General features: G+C 33.8%; 2 protein-coding genes across 2 annotated transcripts; both read left to right on the forward strand.

The window, feature by feature from the left end:
- Positions 1–2,250: 2,250 nt before the first annotated feature.
- On the forward strand, positions 2,251–9,857 carry LOC111380706 (formin-like protein 6). Its single transcript, XM_023004340.1, has 5 exons — positions 2,251–3,458; positions 5,634–6,057; positions 6,131–6,330; positions 8,469–8,710; positions 8,856–9,857. Exons 1-5 carry the CDS (start codon positions 2,420–2,422, stop codon positions 9,642–9,644), a joined length of 2,694 nt encoding a protein of 897 aa, XP_022860108.1. The 5' UTR covers positions 2,251–2,419; the 3' UTR covers positions 9,645–9,857.
- A 9,895-nt stretch (positions 9,858–19,752) lies between these two features.
- LOC111380714 (cyclin-D5-1-like) lies at positions 19,753–21,739 on the forward strand. The gene is made up of 5 exons (XM_023004349.1): positions 19,753–20,209; positions 20,321–20,407; positions 20,542–20,833; positions 20,919–21,052; positions 21,166–21,739. Exons 1-5 carry the CDS (start codon positions 19,961–19,963, stop codon positions 21,382–21,384), a joined length of 981 nt encoding a protein of 326 aa, XP_022860117.1. The 5' UTR covers positions 19,753–19,960; the 3' UTR covers positions 21,385–21,739.
- The last annotated feature ends 197 nt before the right edge of the window (positions 21,740–21,936 follow it).

A 21,936-nucleotide genomic window follows, 5' to 3' on the forward strand; every position in this document is an offset into this window, starting at 1 on the left:
TAAACAACTCCAAATATTTATTAGTATTGTTGTCCTCGAGGACCTTGAAAATGGTTTACGGTATCTTTTACATAATTGTACTATTCAATTTTCTTTATGAGAAATACCTTTCGTGTTTGAGGGCTGCTTCTTGAACAACCCCCTGGACATCCAAGGCGTTGTCTGGACGTCCAAGGGTTGTTCAAGGGGATTTATCCTTCGTGATTTTAAGATTGTTCGAATTTATTACATCAAAGCAAGAGGCTAGGGTAGGGTAGGGTTGGTTAGAGTGGGGTGGGGATAGTTGTTGTGCTTGCCGTGCGACATGAAAAATGAATATTTGTATGCCTTTTTTTCTCTTTTTTTTTCCCAATGGAATAAGCATAGATAAGGAAACAATGCAAGACAAAAACACACATATATTAGGGAATTTACTTCTTTTTTTCCTTCATTTTACAGCATGAGTGTTTCAAATTGAATTCAGCTAACTCAATCGTCCTCAACTTAAATAATAGACAAATTGGAACAATTATTATAGGTTGATCATCAATAGATTTCGCAATTTTACTAACAAAATGTATGATTGAGACGTCGGCGCAAGTCAAATTATCATGTACTATCAGAAATTTATGAAGAAATGCATTTCCACTCTATCAACACCACCTAAGCAATAAGCATTGGCTAAAATAATTATAATCCAATGGATATATCTGCTTATAAATTTGAGTGATGCTTCAGAACTCGGGATTCCGTTCCAAGGTCGAGGTGGCAGCACCTTGACCCTGGATCTTCACACATGTGGAGCCCGCCCCTTTTGCATTGGGGGCCGAGGTGGCTGGGCTAAATCCCGGGATCTCTAGCTTTTTTCTATAAATTTCCATCATTGACTGGGTATGTGTAGAATGTAATGATTAAGGTTTGGTATAGACGTATACAGATTATCAACAATCAAAATAAAACAGAATAATGATTCTCTTTTTGTTTACGAAATTAATCTATTAATGATGTTTTTTTTTTTTTTAACTGATGCTCATCTTCTAAATGTGGGATGGTAAAGTCACTTGATTTAAAATATTAAAAGATTAAGTCCCCTGGTGGTATTAAAATTAAATTTTAGCAGATTTTGATAAAAAGTTGATGAAATGTAATTGAGAAATTGTGGATCTCATAAAATATGTGGTTAAAATTAATTATTTAATTTGACTTAAATTAAAATTTAGTTTAATTAGTACCAAACAAATGTTAACTAGGGCCACATATATTATAATCTAAATATTATTTTCAATACATCCCTCGCGTATATATCATTTAAGTACTATATTCAATATGTCTCCTCATAAGTATGCAAAATAAATTTTAATTAAAGTCCAACGACCCTTGATCATTTACCTTTTTCGATCAATACTCATGTTGGTCTATAGAACGTTCTATTTATATGAATTGTTCTGTCGTTGAAAATAAAAATAAAAACATAGGAGAATGTCCATTTATTTCATTGTTCGAACATAGTCGTCCCAAGATTTGGGGGATGTATTTTTAAATTTTACAGTTAAAAAATAAAGAAGAATATATGATATGTGTAAGAGAATTCTTTAAAATCTTTAAATAAAGCAGTGAAAAGGACATTGGTGTCTTTGGCGTGTGAAGTCATTCATTCCACTGGAATATATATGATATTCCAATTAAATATTTTGCAACAGAATTATTTGTTTAAAACGATAAAGTGGGCTTTTTAGCACGGCACTACGTCCAATTATTTCACCCAACTTTTCATTCGCATCACAAAAGTATAAAGGAGAAATTGCATTGTTAGTCCTTAACTTATTTTTGTTGATACCGTTGCCCTCGACATTTTTGTTTTATTGCATCGTTGATCCCTATTAGAAACATTCTGTCTAATCTTTTAATTGAATATAACAGGAAAACAAAAGACATATACCAAAAGAGAAACAAACTCGGGGTAGTGCGAAATGTTTTTTTTAACAATTTTTCCCTTTTTTGTAACTAATAAAGAAATTATCATCTTTTCAATAAAATAGTTAGTTTTTAAAAGTCAATAGACATAATCCATCCATTAACAACACTACAAAAGAGATTTGTTGGAGAATTCAGTGCCAGAAAAATAAGTTGAGGATGAAATTGCAACAAGTATCATATGTTGGGGACTAATGGTGCAATTTCCTGTAGTAAAAATGGTAGTCAAGTCTGAAGTATTTACTGAGTTTATCTTTAAAAAAATTATTCATATAAAGATAAGTTGTATGTAAAAAACTTTTGGTATAACATTACATGAAAAAGTGTAGCTGCTACTTGAGGATCATCCACTCAGAGCGTATAGATCTTGCAGCTCACAGAAGCTTCTCTTTACAACCTCTCTCTAAATCTTGATTACAGAGATGAATAGGCTGAAAGAAAGGAACATAATAGAGCTTACAACACAATGAAGCCTCATATTTTGAGCATTTTCTTGATCCTATCATTAGCTACATTTGAATTTGCAATAGCTAAAGAGCCCAGAATCCAAGATTCATATGGTGAAAAGCGAAGAATTCTGCATCAGTTATTGTTTCCAGATAGTTCACCACCACCACTACCAGCACCGCCTCCGCCATTGCAGCCAGACACCCCAGAGCAAGACCAGCCATTCTCCCATGAAACCGGGGCAACACCGGATCAGGTCCAGCAGTCTCCTCCTGCACCAGCCTATGGCACACCAGTGGCAAATCCAATTGACAATCAACAGCAGCAGCAGGCAGCAACCAAGCCAATCAAGAAAGCGGCAATTGCAATATCAGTTGGGACTGTCATGTTAGGAATGTTGTCAGCTTTGGCGTTTTATTTGTACAAACACAGAGTGAGAAACACAGATGAGTCCCAAAAACTTGTTGGTAGCAATTCACAAAGAGCTAATGATCCACCATCCAATTTTTTGTACATTGGGACTGTGGAGCCATCCACCAGAGGTACAGTGAGTACTGATACCAACAGTTCACCTTATAGAAAATTGAATTCAGGAAAAAGATCAGATCGATATAGGCCTAGTCCCGACCTTCAGCCACTACCACCACTTACCAAACCCCCACCGCCACCTAGCATAAATTCACCACCCCCTATGTCATCATCGGAGGATGAGAGCCATGACACAAATTTTTGCACTCCACAAGAGTTGTCCATGATCAACGAGTCCCCGAGCTCACGTCATTTCAACTCAAGCAACAATACTGGCCAAACGAACCAGGCCAGGCCGGATACTCGTGTTGCTTCTTTACTCCCCCATTCCAAGAGAACTTCACCAAAATCTCGCCTTTCTGCCTCGTCTCCTGATAGAAAGTATCCAATCATTCCACCAATCAAACAATCTACACTGCCTTCTCCTCCACCACCAACAGCAACTAGTCCTTTAGGGCCACTGCAGGCTAGTAGACCTGCACTGCCTAATATTCCTGAACAAGCCAAATTTTCAGCGCCAACTCCACCACCAAACATGGCACGGCTTCAAGTATATTATAATCTAAATATTATTTTCAATACATCCCTCGCGTATATATCATTTAAGTACTATATTCAATATGTCTCCTCATAAGTATGCAAAATAAATTTTAATTAAAGTCCAACGACCCTTGATCATTTACCTTTTTCGATCAATACTCATGTTGGTCTATAGAACGTTCTATTTATATGAATTGTTCTGTCGTTGAAAATAAAAATAAAAACATAGGAGAATGTCCATTTATTTCATTGTTCGAACATAGTCGTCCCAAGATTTGGGAGATGTATTTTTAAATTTTACAGTTAAAAAATAAAGAAGAATATATGATAGGTGTAAGAGAATTCTTTAAAATCTTTAAATAAAGCAGTGAAAAGGATATTGGTGTCTTTGGCGTGTGAAGTGATTCATTCCACTGGAATATATATGATATTCCAATTAAATATTTTGCAACAGAATTATTTGTTTAAAACGATAAAGTGGGCTTTTTAGAACGGCACTACGTCCAATTATTTCACTCAACTTTTCATTCACATTACAAAAGTATAAAGGAGAAATTGCATTGTTAGTCCTTAACTTATTTTTGTTGATACCGTTGCCCTAGACATTTTTGTTTTATTGCATCGTTGATCCCTTGAAAGACATACCAAAAGAGAAACAAACTCAGGGTAGTGCGAATTTTTTTTTACAATTTTTCCCTTTATTGTAACTAATAAAGAAACTATCATCTTTTCAATAAAATAATTAGTTTTTAAAAGTCAATAGACATAATCCGTCCATTAACAACACTACAAAAGGGATTTGTTGGAGAATTCAGTGCCAGAAAAATAAGTTGAGGATGAAATTGCAACAAGTATCATATGTTGGGGACTAATGGTGCAGGTCGTCAAGTCTGAAGTATTTACAGAGTTTATCTTTAAAAAAAATTGTTAATATAAAGATAAGTTGTATGTAAAAAACTTTTGGAATAACATTACATGAAAAAGTGTAGCTTCTACTTGAGGATCATCCACTCAGAGCATGTAGATCTTGTAGCTTACAGAAGCTTCTCTTTACAGCTTCTCTCTAAATCTTGATTACAGAGATGAATAGGCTGAAAGAAAGGAACATAATAGAGCTTACAACACAATGAGGCCTCATATTTTGAGCATTTTCTTGATCCTATCGTTGGCTACATTTGAATTTGCAATAGCTAAAGAGCCCAGAATCCAAGATTCATATGGTGAAAACAGAAGAATTCTGCATCAGTTATTGTTTCCAGATAGTTCACCACCACCACTACCAGCACCGCCTCCGCCATTGCAGCCAGACACCCCAGAGCAAGACCAGCCATTCTCCCATGAAACCGGGGCAACACCAGATCAGGTCCAGCAGTCTCCTCCTGCACCAGCCTATGGCACACCAGTGGCAAATCCAATTGACAATCAACAGCAGCAGCAGGCAGCAACCAAGCCAATCAAGAAAGCGGCAATTGCAATATCAGTTGGGACTGTCATGTTAGGAATGTTGTCAGCTTTGGCGTTTTATTTGTACAAACACAGAGTGAGAAACACAGATGAGTCCCAAAAACTTGTTGGTAGCAATTCACAAAGAGCTAATGATCCACCATCCAATTTTTTGTACATTGGGACTGTGGAGCCATCCACCAGAGGTACAGTGAGTACTGATACCAACAGTTCACCTTATAGAAAATTGAATTCAGGAAAAAGATCAGATCGATATAGGCCTAGTCCCGACCTTCAGCCACTACCACCACTTACCAAACCCCCACCGCCACCTAGCATAAATTCACCACCCCCTATGTCATCATCGGAGGACGAGAGCCATGACACAAATTTTTGCACTCCACAAGAGTTGTCCATGATCAACGAGTCCCCGAGCTCACGTCATTTCAACTCAAGCAACAATACTGGCCAAACGAACCAGGCCAGGCCGGATACTCGTGTTGCTTCTTTACTCCCCCATTCCAAGAGAACTTCACCAAAATCTCGCCTTTCTGCCTCGTCTCCTGATAGAAAGTATCCAATCATTCCACCAATCAAACAATCTACACTGCCTTCTCCTCCACCACCAACAGCAACTAGTCCTTTAGGGCCACTGCAGGCTAGTAGACCTGCACTGCCTAATATTCCTGAACAAGCCAAATTTTCAGCGCCAACTCCACCACCAAACATGGCACGGCTTCAAGCAATGAACGGGAAAGAGCAGCAAGCATCTAAGTTCCCAATGCCATCTCCACCTCCACCTCCACCTCCTCCTCCTCCACCACCACAGCTGCCACCGCTGCCACCTCCACCACCTTCTTTTCCAATAACAAGAAAATTGGGAGTTGTGGAAACAAATAAACCATCTGTTCCTAAAAAACCAGTTAGAGTACAATCAAAAAGTTCCAGCCCAAAATCAAGCCCAGAGACTGAAAAGAGAAGTCCAGTTAAAGAAGTTGATAAAGGTCTCAGTATGTCGAGGAAATTAGATGATGATGATTATAAAGATGGATCAAAACCCAAGTTGAAGCCTTTGCATTGGGACAAAGTACGAGCAACCTCAGATCGAGACACAGTTTGGGACCGCATAAAGTCAAGCTCCTTCCAGTAAGCAGAATGCTATACGATCTTTTACTAAAGACTGAATACTATATCTTACCAAGAAATTCTTATCTTGCAGGTTAAATGAGGACGCCATGGAGTCGCTTTTTGGATGCAATTCTGCAAATTCAATCACTAAAGAATCAACTAGGAAGCCAGTCCTTCCTCTGTTAGAACGGGAGAACAGGGTACTAGATCCAAAGAAATCACAGAATATTGCTATAATGTTACGAGCATTGAACGTTACGAGAGACGAGGTTGCTGAAGCACTTTTAGATGGTATGTAAACCCTTTCATCCTTTCCTGCAAGACAAAGTGAATTCAAGTTATGCGATAATTTTTCCATTAGAACAGTAAGGTGGACAAATGTCTAAATATATCGTTTGTTTATATCTATACAAAGGCAATATATAGGTGATATATTTATAGACTGTTAACACGGACTTGAGCAACAAAAGTATGAATAACATCCATTTGATCAAGTATTACATTAGAGCCTATTCACAGAAGTGAATTCAAGTTATTTGATAATTTGTGCAGAACAGGAAGATGAAAAAATGTCTAAGCCCCTGTTTGGGCTCCATTTTTCCAAAACTCATTGTCTACCCCACATTCTCCCATAAAAACCCAGAACTTTCCCTTATTTTTTAACCACACATTCTCCAAAAAATCACTATTTCAAAACACATTTTCCCCCAAAATCTCATTTTAATGGAGCCTAAACAGGGGTTAAATATATAATTTGCTTTCTCTATACAAAGAAACATGCATACTTGATAAATTTATAGACAATTCAAATGTACTTAAGTAAAAAAAACTATGAAATAACACCCATCTGATCAAGTATTACATCAAAGTCTATTCACAAAAGGAAACTGGGTGGAGGCCTGCAAAATGTATATATTTTATGACATCTTGCACAGCACAATCAACTTCATGCCTGACCTCTCGACTTTTTACTTGAGAGTTGTCCAATACAGTTGATGGCTGTGATTTTACCTGCCTCCTTGCCTACCCAAAAGAAACCCTCTAAGGCTAACAAAATTTAGTCCCATTGGAAGAAGGTTTTTCGTCACAGATTAGCTGGCAAAATAAGCAAAGTGCCTCATACTTAATTATTCATTGACAGGAAAACTAAGATTAGAGCTGCTAGTATATTCTATCCCTCTTAAAATTTACATTGAGATTAATAAGTTAGAACAATAAAAAATAGCTGACACTGCTAAGTGCAAGTGAAAAGACAATCAACAATTTTCCAAGTCAAGCTAGTGATTTACAATAATAAAAATAATGGTTCAAAAATGACAGAGAAGGCTCTTGTGCATGGGTAGGGGTAGGTTTGATGATAACAGCATAATGTCGGACATACATTTGTATGACACCCAAACATAGATTTGTGGAGGCCTGCAAAATGTATATATTTTATGACATCTTGCACAGCACAATCAACTTCATGCCTGACCTCTCGACTTTTTACTTGAGAGTTGTCCAATACAGTTGATGGCTGTGATTTTACCTGCCTCCTTGCCTACCCAAAAGAAACCCCCTAAGGCTAACAAAATTTAGTCCCATTGGAAGAAGGTTTTTCGTCACAGATTAGCTGGCAAAATAAGCAAAGTGCCTCATACTTAATTATTCATTGACAGGAAAATTAAGATTAGAGCTGCTAGTATATTCTATCCCTCTTAAAATTTACATTGAGATTAATAAGTTAGAACAATAAAAAATAGCTGACACTGCTAAGTGCAAGTGAAAAGACAATCAACAATTTTCCAAGTCAAGCTAGTGATTTACAATAATAAAAATAATGGTTCAAAAATGACAGAGAAGGCTCTTGTGCATGGGTAGGGGTAGGTTTGATGATAACAGCATAATGTCGGACATACATTTGTATGACACCCAAACATAGATTTCATACTGGTAAAAGTTTGCATTTCGATGGTAAAATATAGATAGCTCTTGAAATCAACTTCAGAAGCAATTTAATCCTCTCACTCTTCTAGTTCAATAAATGAGTCAAGTGATAACCATGATAAAAATATAGATAGCTCTTGAAATCAAATTCAGAAGCATATTTAATCCTCTAACTCTACTAGTTCAACAAAAGAGTCAAGTAATTCCCATGATACTTTCTACTTCAGCATGCTCAAATGTGTAATGCAGAATAAACATGCAATGTTAATACTATGTTATGGTTGGTAGAAAGGATTCATGAGTGTTAAAGAAGAAATAGAAGTTAAAATATCATTTATTATGCTGTTTAGATCTTCCTGCATACATACCAAATATGTACTTAGAATGTCAGATATGATGCAAAAGACCTTGGAATGCTGATGCCTGTTAAGTTATAATGTAGCTCTACTTCCGGAGTCCGGCAAGTAAATTCAGTCACACATATATATGTTTTGGTGTTGCAGGAAATCCAGAAGGACTGGGTTCAGAGCTTCTGGAGACTTTAGTGAAGATGGCGCCGACCAAGGAGGAAGAAATAAGACTTAAAGACTACAGCGGTGATAGCTCTAAGTTGGGGACTGCAGAACGATTCCTCATGGCAATACTAGATATTCCATTTGCTTTTAGAAGAGTGGAGGCTATGCTATACAGAGCAAACTTCACTACGGAAGTAAAATACTTGAGAAAGTCCTTTCAGACACTAGAGGTACTGTCAACTTCTTTAACATGGCCACTATTGTGATAAGGCTTTGATAGCATGATTTTGATAATTCCTATTATTCTAGAGCAGCTGGAAATCTTTACCCTTTCATTGCATGTTTTTCTAACACATAGCTTGTCACATAATACAGGAAGCAAGTGAAGAACTGAAAAATAGTCATCTGTTTATTAAACTCCTAGAAGCTGTTCTAAGGACAGGAAACCGTATGAATGTTGGAACAAACCGTGGTGGTGCCAGAGCTTTTAAACTTGATACTTTGTTGAAATTAGTGGACATAAAGGGAACAGATGGCACGACAACCTTACTTCACTTTGTAGTCCAAGAGATCGTCAGGTCAGAAGGAGCAGGTTCTGATTCTATAGTTGAAAGCCTCCCACATAAAACACATTTCAGATTTAAAGATGAGGATTTTAAGAAGCAAGGATTGCAAGTTGTAGCAGGGTTAAGCAAAGAGCTTGGCAATGTCAAAAAGGCAGCAGGAATGGACTCAGATGTCTTGAGTAGCTATGTCTCCAAGCTTGAAATGGGTCTTGAGAAAGTCAGGTTGATTCTGCAACATGAGAAGCAAAGTATACAGGGTAAATTTTTCGATTCGATGAACATGTTTCTTAAAGAGGCTGAAGATGAAATCATCAGGATTAAGGCAGAAGAACGAAAAGCATTATCCCTGGTGAAAGAGGTGACTGAGTATTTCCACGGGGATGCTGCAAAAGTGGAGGCCCATCCTTTGAGAATTTTCATGATTGTACGAGATTTTCTCTCCATATTGGACAACGTGTGCAAAGATGTCGGGAGGGTGCAAGAACAAACAACCACGGGTGCCGGGAGATCATTCAGAGTTCCCGCCAATGCATCTCTTCCAGTACTCAGCCGATACAACATACGGCATGATAGAAGTTCTGACGATGATAGCATGTAGTCTTAGACAACACATGAACACAGCATCAATAAATGCCAAACAGACTCCACCGTGGACAGAGTAAGATGACCAAAATCATAGCATTTTTTTCTATTACCATATACATAGGTAAGGCAGTTTTTTGTTCATTTATATACTTATTCAAGAGAACACAGAGTACACTTCGAGAAATAATAATCATCTGAATGTAGTATCATTTCACTTTTTTTCTTATCCAGCGTAAGTAAAAACATCCGTGTTCATAGTCACTCTTTCAATCAAATGTTCTAACACATTCGCCCGAATTTTTTTTAATCACATTTTTGATTGACCACCAAATTACTGTGAAAATACCACAATCCAAACGGGCTTCTATATTTATCATCTCTACTATGCTTTTCTGAACTTTTGAACCGAAACACTATAAATTGCTTATTATTTCCTGTCTGAAATTGAATATGGTGAAGAATGTCTGCCGTTCCTAGTAAACTCAAAGACCCAGTTGACACTCATGAATATAACGCGAATGAAAATTACAGAAACGTACCGCAATAGAATGTCCCAATAGCCATTAGAGCAAAGCAATTAATTAATAGAGAACGTTGCTCCATTTAAAAGGCAATGGCGGGATTAACTAAGAAATTCTGGGAAAATACTCGTTTGCCAACGAGAACTATAGAATATGATTTTGAGAGAAATAAAGGCTTCTGTTTATTTTTATTTTTATTTTTTACCCTATGTATTCACTTATTGAGGATCTTTTACAATTTTTGTTCCTATCATATTCGCTTTTTGTATTTCAAGACCTCTCATTTGAATTTTGATAAAATCATCCCTGTATCATTGTTTATTTGTAGAAATGGTCCTTCCCGTCCACCGCTATCTGAAATGGCCGGGTGGATTGCACATGCTTTTTCAGGAGGACAATTTTGTCCAATCATTTGAAGGATAAAGCCGTGAGTACAGAATTTATATTGAAACTCATGTGGTAGCACACGATTGGACTAATATTTTTTATCTTCTCGTCTTCCAATGATATTTTGCCATGTATTGTCTGTAATGATTTTCTATCAAAAATTCTGCATTTGTAGCATAATTCTCATTTGAATTTACAAAATAGATAAATTGCATCAGGGGTCTCAAACCTTTCAATAAAATATTGTGGGTCACAAACCTTTCATTTTTAGAGTCTGAAATCTGGAACCTTTAAATTTGTAGTATGAGGTCTCTTGAACGATGTCCACCCAAAAAACGTTAGTTGAATCTTAAGACTTTCAAGTCAACGGCCCGGCTTCGCTTGCGCAATATGTACTTTATCAATGCAATCGTACCAAAACTAAATATAATCTATTGACTCGATTTCAGTTTCTTTATTAAATGGCTCGATTTTGGGACCATGCATTTAAAATCGATTGGTTCCAATTCAGTTCTTAATAGTACCTTAAGAGCCAATAATGAATTTGGTTCTGTCTAGTTTTTTTTTTTATTGGTATATTGCACAAATATGCACCAGATATTTGACACTAAACCTTAGGATTATCTCATGCAAAAATTTTGCTTTCCATAAACTTCTTCTTTCTTTTATTAGAGTAAAACTTATGAGTAATCAACATTTAAGTCTAAATAAGTTTATGAATACTTTATAAAAATCATAGATTTAATGAAACCCCAATAGAAAAAGGTGTATTTTTAGTTCAATTTTCATAAGAACTCAAATTTCTCATTATTTTAAAAGTGGTCGATCATCATAATCGAGATTTTTTCCTTGAAAATTATTGAATATAATCTGATTATAAATATTGCAAACATTTTTTAATATATATTGTTGTATGAATTTTCTTAAGAATTAATTTTTCATCCAAACTTTACAGTTTATATTGTGTTTAATAATTTATCTTTTTATATCCTTATTAATTGATCTTAAGGCTTGGAGTGTATTTTTATTTATTGTCTTATTTGATTAATTTATATATTATTAGATTATAAGAATGATAGGTGATTTTAACTCTATTTTATTTATTTATTTTAATATGACAAGTAGTTTATTACTTTGTATTTATAAAACTTTTAATATAAAGAATCATAGAACCAGAGCCGGTTGGTTCAATTCCAGTTCAATTATATAGTTAGATAGGAAATCAATGGTTCTATTTCTCATATTTTTATTGGTGTTTGGTTTGGTTTGATTTGGTTCGGTTTCAGTACCTTTCGAAATCAAACCACGACTGTGGCTTAATTTCTACACACCTTCTTTTATGTGGCCCCATTTTGGGTCTTTAATAGGAGTAGGTTTTTTCAGGTGCGAAAACTATTTATTGTGCTTTTGTTTCGGTTGCTCTTGAACAACTTGAGATTCAATCCATTCAATGTTTTGTCAGAGATTACTCATGTCAAAAAAGAATTAAAAATTAGTAGATGAAAAATCGAGTGTATACCTAAAAACTTGATAGCCTGTATAGATTATTTTTTATATGTTACATGTATTTAATTGCATTAATTGAGGTATATTTTACCATTTTAAAATTGGTCAAAATTTGGTTGATCGTTGACTTTTGTTCAACTAAAGTGAAATGGACAAAATCCTTTTACTACAACAAAATAAACGCTCGAAGCTGTGGTTCAAATAAAAAATTTGCAAACTTTTAAGCAGTGTTCTGAAAAGCAAAAAGTGCGATTAAACGTGGAGGTCAAACTTTAAGCTCTCTGAGCCTATGCAAGATTTAGGTGTAAAAAATTATTGCTTATTTTTATTATTATTTTAAATACTTGGTTCCGATTTGGAAGGGATTAAAATTAGATTTTTAATAGAATTTGTTGAAAGTGTTGTGTGGCCTATCAAAATACGTGGTTGAAATTAATTGTTAACTTTGACTTAAATTAAAATCTAGATTTTAATTGATACCAAACATGAGCTTAATCATTCTAAAAATCATTAAATAATTATAATAATACATACTAAACATCAGTGGTAGTTCCACACGCCGCGTGTGTTGAATTTGTAGAGAACAAATATTTTTTTATTGACAGTAGATAAATGTTTTATATTATATAGTAATTCATTTAATTTTCCAACGTCTCTTGTAGCTTTGTTAGTTGGAGCTTCCACATACAAATTGGAGATCCAGGGATCTCTTCAAAACAAATTTATTGTGTAGTTCTTTTAGTTCTACAATTTTTACCAAAATTAATGCTATAGGGATGAAATTCAAAGTTATAAACCTTCTTTATGATTATTGAAAGTTTGATCATCATGGCACTTGTTGAACTGTGACATTAAATGTAACGGAATAATATATATTCCATTTTAGTGTTTTAATGCAATTGCACGGATCCGCACCCATGCTATTCCTTTGAATTATAAAAAACTTGGAACTTTGTCATTTGGTGAATATTATTAATGTATATAACAAAATTATATATGTTTAATTTTAGCAAAATAATCATTATATTTAATTTTTAATATTTTATTTCGACCGACGATCAACAGTCAACAACCACCCATGCTCACTCAAAAAATTGGATCCATCACTGCCAAACATCTAAAAGCATAAAATATTATATTTATTTAATAATTTCTACAATTAGTCAACCGTAAAATATTCAAGTTATTGAAATGCAAAGACTAGACTATTTTCATAGCCCTTGTTTGATCCCCATTTTTTTGGAGAAAATGAATTTTTTAACAGTGTTTTGACATAATTTTAACCGCACATTTTTCAATAAAATAATATTACATGCAAATTCAAAACTTTTCCTTATTTTTTAACCACACATTTCACATCAATACACAATTCAAAAATTCATTTTCGCCATCAAAATGGGGCTCAAACAAGGGTATAGTTTCAAATTTTAACTAGACAGTCCTACTTAATAGATTTATAAGAACTTCATATATATTTTCAAATTTTGCAATAAAACGATAAGTTTCAAAATCATAATTATAAATATAGATAGCACTATAATGCAAATTTTATCTAAATCTTTATTGGATAAAATCATTTTTGACTTTTGTACGGATAAAGTCATTTAAAAACTTGAAACTATAGTCAAATAAAAGGTTTTTAGAAAATAATAAAATAAAATTAATAAAGCATGCCTAAGTTGATCACTTATTTCGTGCTTACTGTCAAGGCAAAATGTTTTGCCTACGCCTCTAACTTTTTTAGAATACTACCTCTAAGTTGATTAGTCACGGTTCCACGCTACATTTTATAAAACTTTTGCATAAGATTATATTAAAACCTAAATGTCACAGCACATAAGATGAATTGATAGATTTATTGAACTGATTTCTGAAATCAGCATTAATCATTTACTTATCTTGGTGTTCCTTTGTTCAAAGCAGCCAAGCAAATTTTCTTATACATGAGTCATGACCATATTTAGAATGTAGAGGGCAAGAGTTCAAGTTGGGCACATAGATTTTTATCATGAGATCAGTTCTATCCTCCACTCTACTTTATCTGCTTTAGATTATGCAACCTATTTAAGATTGTACTAAAGAAGTTGGAGAGTATTTTCATCAGATTCATTTAGGATTCAAATGATTAGGCACGCAGCTTACAGTGAAAGAACTGGAAGAAACTTTGCCTCCTAATTGATGAGGGTGGATTGGATTTCAAGAAGCTTTGCCTCCCAATTTGGAGGCAACCGAAGCTAATAGGTCCACTGGTAGATTCTCACATTGTTTTGCATCTTGGTGAGCAACATATTTTCTTGTGACATGATCGTTCATCGACATCATACTTTTGCTAGGGTACTTGATTTCTTTGATTACATTGATTAGGATTTGGCCGTTTACTACAAGTTCTTCCACCCATTGAAAGTCTTCCTCTATGTTCTGATGTCCCTGATCGAATTATGTGGAGGAATACATCGAACTGCAGCTTCGTTATTGAGTTTGCATAGTAGCTATTTGATCAATTCATCAGTTTAGGTTATATACTATTGGATATAGAGATCCATCATACATACACATTCGTTCTTCTACTCGAGATTATGGCAGGGTTAGTTACAAGTAGATGTCATGATTCGACGACTGGTAGATTATTATTTGGGGAATCCTAACCCCCATCATCCTTCTTGAATGGAGCTAGAAAAATCAACTGGGATGCGATGGTGATTTGCCAAAAAATAAACAAAAATAGTTCGATAGTTTTCAAGATTTTTCAGTTAATGAATTTTCCAATGAGATTCTCGTGGATATTTTCTATTGTTCACGGTATGTATATATATGTATGTATGTGTGTGTATATATATATATATATATATATATATATATATATTGTAGGTCCACGCCTTAGCCCGTGTACATTTTGACACTAGGTGGGGTCGAGCCATTCATGAGAACAAGAGCCGGTTTGTTTTTCAAAGAAATTAAAATAAGATGAAAAAAGGAGACGAAAAATGAAGCTCGACCATGACTCGTTTCAACATGAAGTCGAGCAGTTCAAAAGCGAACGAGCTACTCAATCCCTTTGCCATGCCTAAGTAACAATTCTATTAACTATAGATTGGAAATTCTATCATTAAAACTACTTAAAATAACTTACTTTATTTTTAACTCTAAACAAGACATATAATTTATTGATTTAACCAATGTTCTAAAAGGCGTAATGCATGGCTATGCGTGGAGGCCAAACTATGGGTTAGGCGGAGCAAAGGCATAAAAATGTGTTTTCTTATTTTGATATTATTTTAATTTTTAATCAATCAAAATATCGTTCAGTAATTAAAAATAATACCTATCAAACATCTAAAACAAATTTATAAAAAATTTATATATTTTTCCAAAGTTTTCAACAAAAAGATAAGTTTCAAATGTAAATGTTAAATACTAAATAAATATAAATTTTTGGAAATTTTTCTTTGAACAGCTTCACGCAGATGTTTTGAATTTAGAATTGACAAAAGCTAAGAAATCAACATTTAAGTTTTAATTTAGAAGAATTGTTAAAAAAAAAAAAAAAGATAATTATGCGCGCTTAGGTATGCATTAGCGATTAATCACGCCTAGACATGCATTAACTGTTAACGATTGCTATTAACCGCTAAATAACGCATCAAGCCACTTGACTTGACGTTTCCGCCCTGCAGCGCACATTTTAGAACAGTGAATTTAACTCATAAGTCATCTGTAAATTTATTTTGTTATATCCTAGTACTTATGAGCAAGTGTTTTTTATGCGGTAGTGGTCTGCATTACATAATGAGCTTTATATAGAGACATAATTTGGATTGGACGAGGAGCGTGTTGGTTATAATCCAGCCACCTCATCTCGGTCCACTCACTTTCACACGTGAACCCGCTCCAGTAATCATATTCACGTGAATTTTCATGCCATTATCAATACCTTTCATCATAGATTTTATATTTAAATGTGGGCCAAAATTAATTTTTTTCCTCCAAAAGTAAATTCTCAATTCCCAATTCCCAATTCTTATGAAAATGAAATATAATGTAATTTATTGCATTTCCATTTCCTACAAATGAAACCCTCATTGGGACTGCTGTCTTTAATTATTAAAGAGAGAAAATAATAAAATAAAATAAAAAATGAAGGTTGGGTTTATCTTTGATGTAATTGAATGGTCTAGATTTCATATTTATGCATATTTAATTTTACTTCTATGGATAATATGAACTTTAATTATGTGTGTCAAAAGACAAGCACGACATGGCATTCAGCCCGGAGAATTGTAGCGGGAGATGCCACACAACTCCAAACTTACAAATAGAGTACAATAGTTATATAATCTCAATAAATGTTGATAAAAATCATTTCGTACAAAAAATTGGAGAGAGTTAGATACGAAATTAATGATTGTATTGAAGGCAACTTTTCTCCCCACTTGCATCACCACCACTGTCATGGACCAATCACAATTTTCGACAAAATAACACGGGTCGAATATCAGTCTTATATCGTCATTACGTCTCAAAATCTATCCTTCTCCACCTCAAGTGTACTATAACTTGAAGTGACAAAGACCGTCTGATGAGTGAGTTTAACCTGAAAAATGGGTCATTTCCCTCCACAAAAAAGGGAGGAAAATAAAAGAAGGTATTTCAAATATCATAAACTCTTGTCTACTCTAATCTCATCAAATATTGTAAAAATCTCATTTTACTCATTAAAAACATTGTTTAAAGAGTGTCACGCCACTTTTTACTAATAAGACTGTCAAATAATTTACATGAATGTTGAAATTTTTTCTTTTCTCAAATCAAAATTCTAATACATAAAATTTTCATAAATGACTTGAGATAATATTTGCAGCAAATATATATGTGCACGCGCAGCGGCACGCCACGCTATGTCAAAATCAAATTAAGTATGATGAACTGTAGCTAAATCATTCATTACCTTACTATATATTATATTATATTTCTTTTGTAAATTTCGATATATATTAACATGTATAAATTTATAATTTTTGAACCTGATTTAAAAAAAAAAAAAAAAGTATGTATGTATGTATGTATACACACACACACACACCCCGTTGAAAATAATTTTGATCTTGATCACGATTTATTAGAAGTAAAAGGCAATTTGGAATAATTTTTACCGACCTAAAAATTGTTGAAAAATTAAAATTTACTTGAGTTCGACAATGTGGTATCTCATACATCTTCACTTCTTTACTAACTTTGGTACGCAACAAGACCTATAGTATATTGTCCAAGAGAAAGAGTAATTTTTGGTTGAGTTTCGATTTAATCTTTTTCGTGCAATATTGTTTGTGTCTTGTGAACGATAAGTCAAGAAGATAGGTAGTTATTGTATATCATTGATTGAAAATTTCTTAATCGTTAATCTATTGAGTAACGTATTCTTAATAATCCAATCAGAGATCCTAAAAAAAATTGAACCTGAGATATGTGTTTGTTTGGTAGGAATTTTGTTAATTGATTTTTTTATCGTTAGAGATAAAATGGGTCCTACCTGTAAGAGAAAAAATTCAAAAATGACAGTTGAAATAGTGAAATAAAGATCAAAAAATTGATTTAACTGACTTAAAATTTGTACAAAACAAGCTCATAAGTAAAGAATAGAGACAAATGTGATAAAATATAAAAGTGCTTATTTTAGTATTCTTAAATTATTGATAAGAAAGTGAATGGCGATACCTCATAGAGGGCCCTGTGGTTGGTTCTCAATTAACGCACTCCATAGAATTAAGAGAAAAGTTATGCTTAATAAATTGGATTGACAAAGTACTTAAAGAATTGAGAAATGTCGTATATAGCCTTATTAAAATGAAATCAATCACGAACTTAGTCGTTTTGTACTATCCAACTCAACCCTTTTCGGGTTTATGTGAATCTTCACCGGGGTATGTATTTTATTTTTACTTCTTTAACATCGTATCCTATTTTATTTCATCATATGTTTAGATTATTGAAAATTAAAAATTTATTATTTTATCTCATTCCCTTCCATAGTCATCTATTTTTAACATAAAGGAGCGATGGATATTAAGTGCGTGATAGTTGCAAATGCGTGATTAAAATCAATATTTGATTTTACAATGAAATCCAATCAAACACCATATCTTCTTTTTTTTTGCCTTCTTTCCTATAAAATAAAAAAATTAATATGGAAAAAGAAAGGAAAATATTATGAAAAAAATTGTATTGATTTTCATTAATTCTAAAACAGTAATAATATGTTTTGTAAATTGGATTTGATTAAAAAAAAAAAAAAGGAACAAAGAATATCAAAGTTAGAAAAAGAATTTAAAAGATTAGGCTAGATTTTATCATCTTGCCTGTAATTTAACTCAATTCGACTTTTTATTAGCGGGATGAGTAGTGCAAAAGGAGACACAACTAGAAGAGTATACCTTGTAATTCCTTTCCATCCTTTTCTCAATTCAATTGCTATCTTCAAAGTGCTTTTGATGGTTCTACTAGTCTTGTGTTACTACTGTGTAACAAATGTGACTTGATAACACTAATGCGTTAGAGATATTTAGTTTGAGCAAAATATTCTTTGTAATCTTCCCTTTCTTAGAATTCTATCAATTAGAATATATTTAAGAATGCTTGTAATCCCTTTAATTTTATTTTACCATATCTAGTGTCAATTAGGGACTTTGTACACTGTATATATACTACCATTCAGTATTGAAATAATATGCCATACATTTTCCATTTCTCTATTCTCCTTCATAATGCACATTATATATTTTGGATTAAACTTTTTATGAGTTGCTCAGAGCACAACAAATGCAATTGACGAGTGAGCCCTACATTCCTTTCCATTCTCTCTTTTTCGATTAGATTGGAGGTCTTTTGGGTGTTTAATTGCAGTCTTCTGAGTGCTTTTTATGGTTCAATTAGTCCAACATTCATGTGGTATGACAAATGTGACTTGAAAATACCAATGCATATTACATATGTTGATTTCAACTTTTTATGAATCGATCGAGTACGCAACAAAGGGCACCATTAGAAGAGTGGACCTATAATTCCTTTCCAATTTTTTCTCGATTTGATTGCATTCTCCGAAATTCTTGCTGATTTCCCACTAGTATTGAATTAGAATTGTGTAACAAACATGATTTGATAATAGTAATACTCATGTAAAGTATACCTAACCTTGTAATATTCGACATTTAATGAGCTGGTCGAATAGTGTGACAAGAGAGAGAATCAAAAGAGTGAGCCCTATGACGCGTTTCCATTTTTCTTGATTCGATTGCAGTTTCTGAAGTGCTTGTTGATGATCCTACTAATTTGATAGTACGTAATAAATGTGATTCCAACAATACTAGTGCACATTATAGTTCACACCTCTTTTTACAACTGGTCGANACTAATTTGATAGTACGTAATAAATGTGATTCCAACAATACTAGTGCACATTATAGTTCACACCTCTTTTTACAACTGGTCGAACAGCGTGACGAGAAATAATCGAAAGAGTATGCCCTATGCTTCCTTTCCATTTTTCTTAATTCCTTATTGAAGATCCCACTAATTTTATCCTATGTAAGAAATGCGACTCTGACAATACTAATGCACATTAGTATCTAACACCCCTTTCCCCTCACCTCAAAATAAATAAACCAATAAAAATCACTGCACTTTACAATTTTACTTCGATATACTGTAGATTAACCGCTAAAAACACGCTATATTCCCTCCGCTAAATTTGGCGGCACCAAAACAGCAACTCTAATGGCTCCTCTTCCATCCTTACTGGATATCAATCTCACTCTAGATTTCATAAAGTTTTCCCATTAAATAATTCTTCCCTAGGATAGAATCTCACTCATTTTCTTTTCTGGGTTGCCTTTTTTCTTCAGAAATCAAGAAAATTCTCACAATGGAAAAATCAGGCCATAATTCATTCTCTGATCTTTTGTGTGAAGAAGATGAATCTTGCTTGAATGAACGCTGTTTCCAGGATATGGGCTTCGATTTGGGCTCTTTTTCTGTGTTTGATGATGAGTATATACAGTTGTTAATCGAAAGAGAAAGCATTTTTCAGTCGGATGGAAATGGTTTTTCAATCGAGAGTGAAAAAAAATGGTTGAAATCCGCCCGTTTGGATGCCATTACTTGGATTCTTGAGGTCTATTTTCTATTTCCCTTCTTTTACTTTCGGTTCAACCACTGGGAGGAAAATTGAACCATATGATTAGTCGACTTATTATTGTGCTTTTCAATGGACGTATTTTTGCAGACAAGGGCCTTTTTTGGATTTCAATTTCGTACCGCTTATCTTTCCATTATTTATTTTGACCAGTTCATTTCAAGAATGTCCATTGATGTAAGTTTTTTCTAATTAGAACCTTTTTCTTTTGTTTATGATGGGATCATTTTCATGTCTGATTCATATATAATTAAATGGGATTTTATTGTTCTGTTTAGTATGTGATTTCGGAATTTTATTGATGTTAACAGGACAGCAAATGGTGGGCTATAAGATTATTATCAGTCGCATGTTTATCATTGGCTGCAAAAATGGAGGAACCTAAAGTACCAGCATTATCCGAATATCATGTAGATGAATATAATTTTAAAGGAAATGTGATTAAGAAAATGGAATTGTTGGTTTTAAGTACTTTGGAATGGAAAATGAGTTCAATAACTCCTTTTGCTTATCTCAATTATTTCTCCTCGAAATTCTGTGGTGAATTAAGGTGCGAAGAACTGTTAAAACGAGCTGTTGAATTGATCTTGGCTGTAATAAAAGGTAAGTCGACATGTAATGATGTTTGAATTCTGATTTAAATTGCACTTAGTGAAATTCTTGGTGAATTTATAGTTATGTAATGCAGAGATTAATGTGGGGGAATATCAGTCGTTCATTATTGCTGCAGCCGCAGTTTTAGCCTCGTATGAGTATCAGTTAACAAAAGAATATATGGAGACTAAGATGAATGTTATTCCATCATGGGGGTCCATTGAGAAAGTGAGTCTCCTTTGTTATATAATTTGCTAGTTTCTTGTTAGTTTGTGAATAATTAAGTAATTTTTATTGACTTCTTTCATCTAATTAACTGCAATAATTTTGCATATCAACAGGAGGATATATTTTCGTGTTATAATCTACTGCGAAAGATCGGGTTTGTGAAGTTCAATACACCCAACTCAGTGATTTCCCCAAATTTATTTTCAAGTCAATCAAGCTCTGTTCATTCTCTTGAGAATTCTTCAATCACCTCGACTGTTGGCGTAAAGAGAAGACTCGCATATCCTGATGGTGATCTATGTTGTCCTCTTCACAAGAACCCTCGCCCGTAGTTGGTTTGAGGCATTGAATTTTGACGATAAGATTGGATTTTTGGCCTTAATAAACATAACAACATATTGTATGATTTGGAGTGATACATGGCTCCCTTATCGGCGTTAAGCAAAAGTCTTATGTAGTGACAGCTAAACAAATGAAAAAAGGAGGATTTTGCATAAAAAGAGAGAGAGAAAGATATTTTTCGAATCCCATTGAAGTTTGTTAATACTTTTTTTTGGTAGCATCGGGGTTTTCTTGTTTTCTCCCCTTTCTGAATTCTAGTTTTCCCCTTAATTTTCGAAATTTTTCATTATGGATAAATTTTGCATGCTTATGCACCATTGGAATGCTATTTGCCCTAAATTTTGATAGGAGTTTGAGATTCTTTGTTCTCTCAAAAAGCTGATAGTCAACAAAATAATAAATTCTTTTCAATGCATATGCATGTGATGCTCTGGCATTACACTTGTTCATTAGTTTATCATGTTGAAATCGAATGCCATAAGCATAGGATTTGTTTGAGCGTCTTGATGAATATGAGTCGATATTTTGCTATATATTTTTCA

This window comes from Olea europaea, unplaced genomic scaffold (assembly GCF_002742605.1).
Source record: "Olea europaea var. sylvestris unplaced genomic scaffold, O_europaea_v1 scaffold2190, whole genome shotgun sequence".
NCBI lineage: Eukaryota > Viridiplantae > Streptophyta > Magnoliopsida > Lamiales > Oleaceae > Olea > Olea europaea.

Bases quoted from the DNA above. Each gene is read 5' to 3' on its own strand.
- LOC111380706 (XM_023004340.1), top strand. From the start codon at position 2,420: ATGAAGCCTCATATTTTGAGCATTTTCTTGATCCTATCATTAGCTACA. The intron at 3,459-5,633 runs CAAACATGGCAC...CAACTCCACCAC, and splicing joins TTCAGCGCCAACTCCACCAC to CAAACATGGCACGGCTTCAA. The intron at 6,058-6,130 runs GTAAGCAGAATG...CTTATCTTGCAG, and splicing joins ATAAAGTCAAGCTCCTTCCA to GTTAAATGAGGACGCCATGG.
- LOC111380714 (XM_023004349.1), top strand. From the start codon at position 19,961: ATGGAAAAATCAGGCCATAATTCATTCTCTGATCTTTTGTGTGAAGAA. The intron at 20,408-20,541 runs GTAAGTTTTTTC...TGATGTTAACAG, and splicing joins TTTCAAGAATGTCCATTGAT to GACAGCAAATGGTGGGCTAT. The intron at 21,053-21,165 runs GTGAGTCTCCTT...GCATATCAACAG, and splicing joins CATGGGGGTCCATTGAGAAA to GAGGATATATTTTCGTGTTA.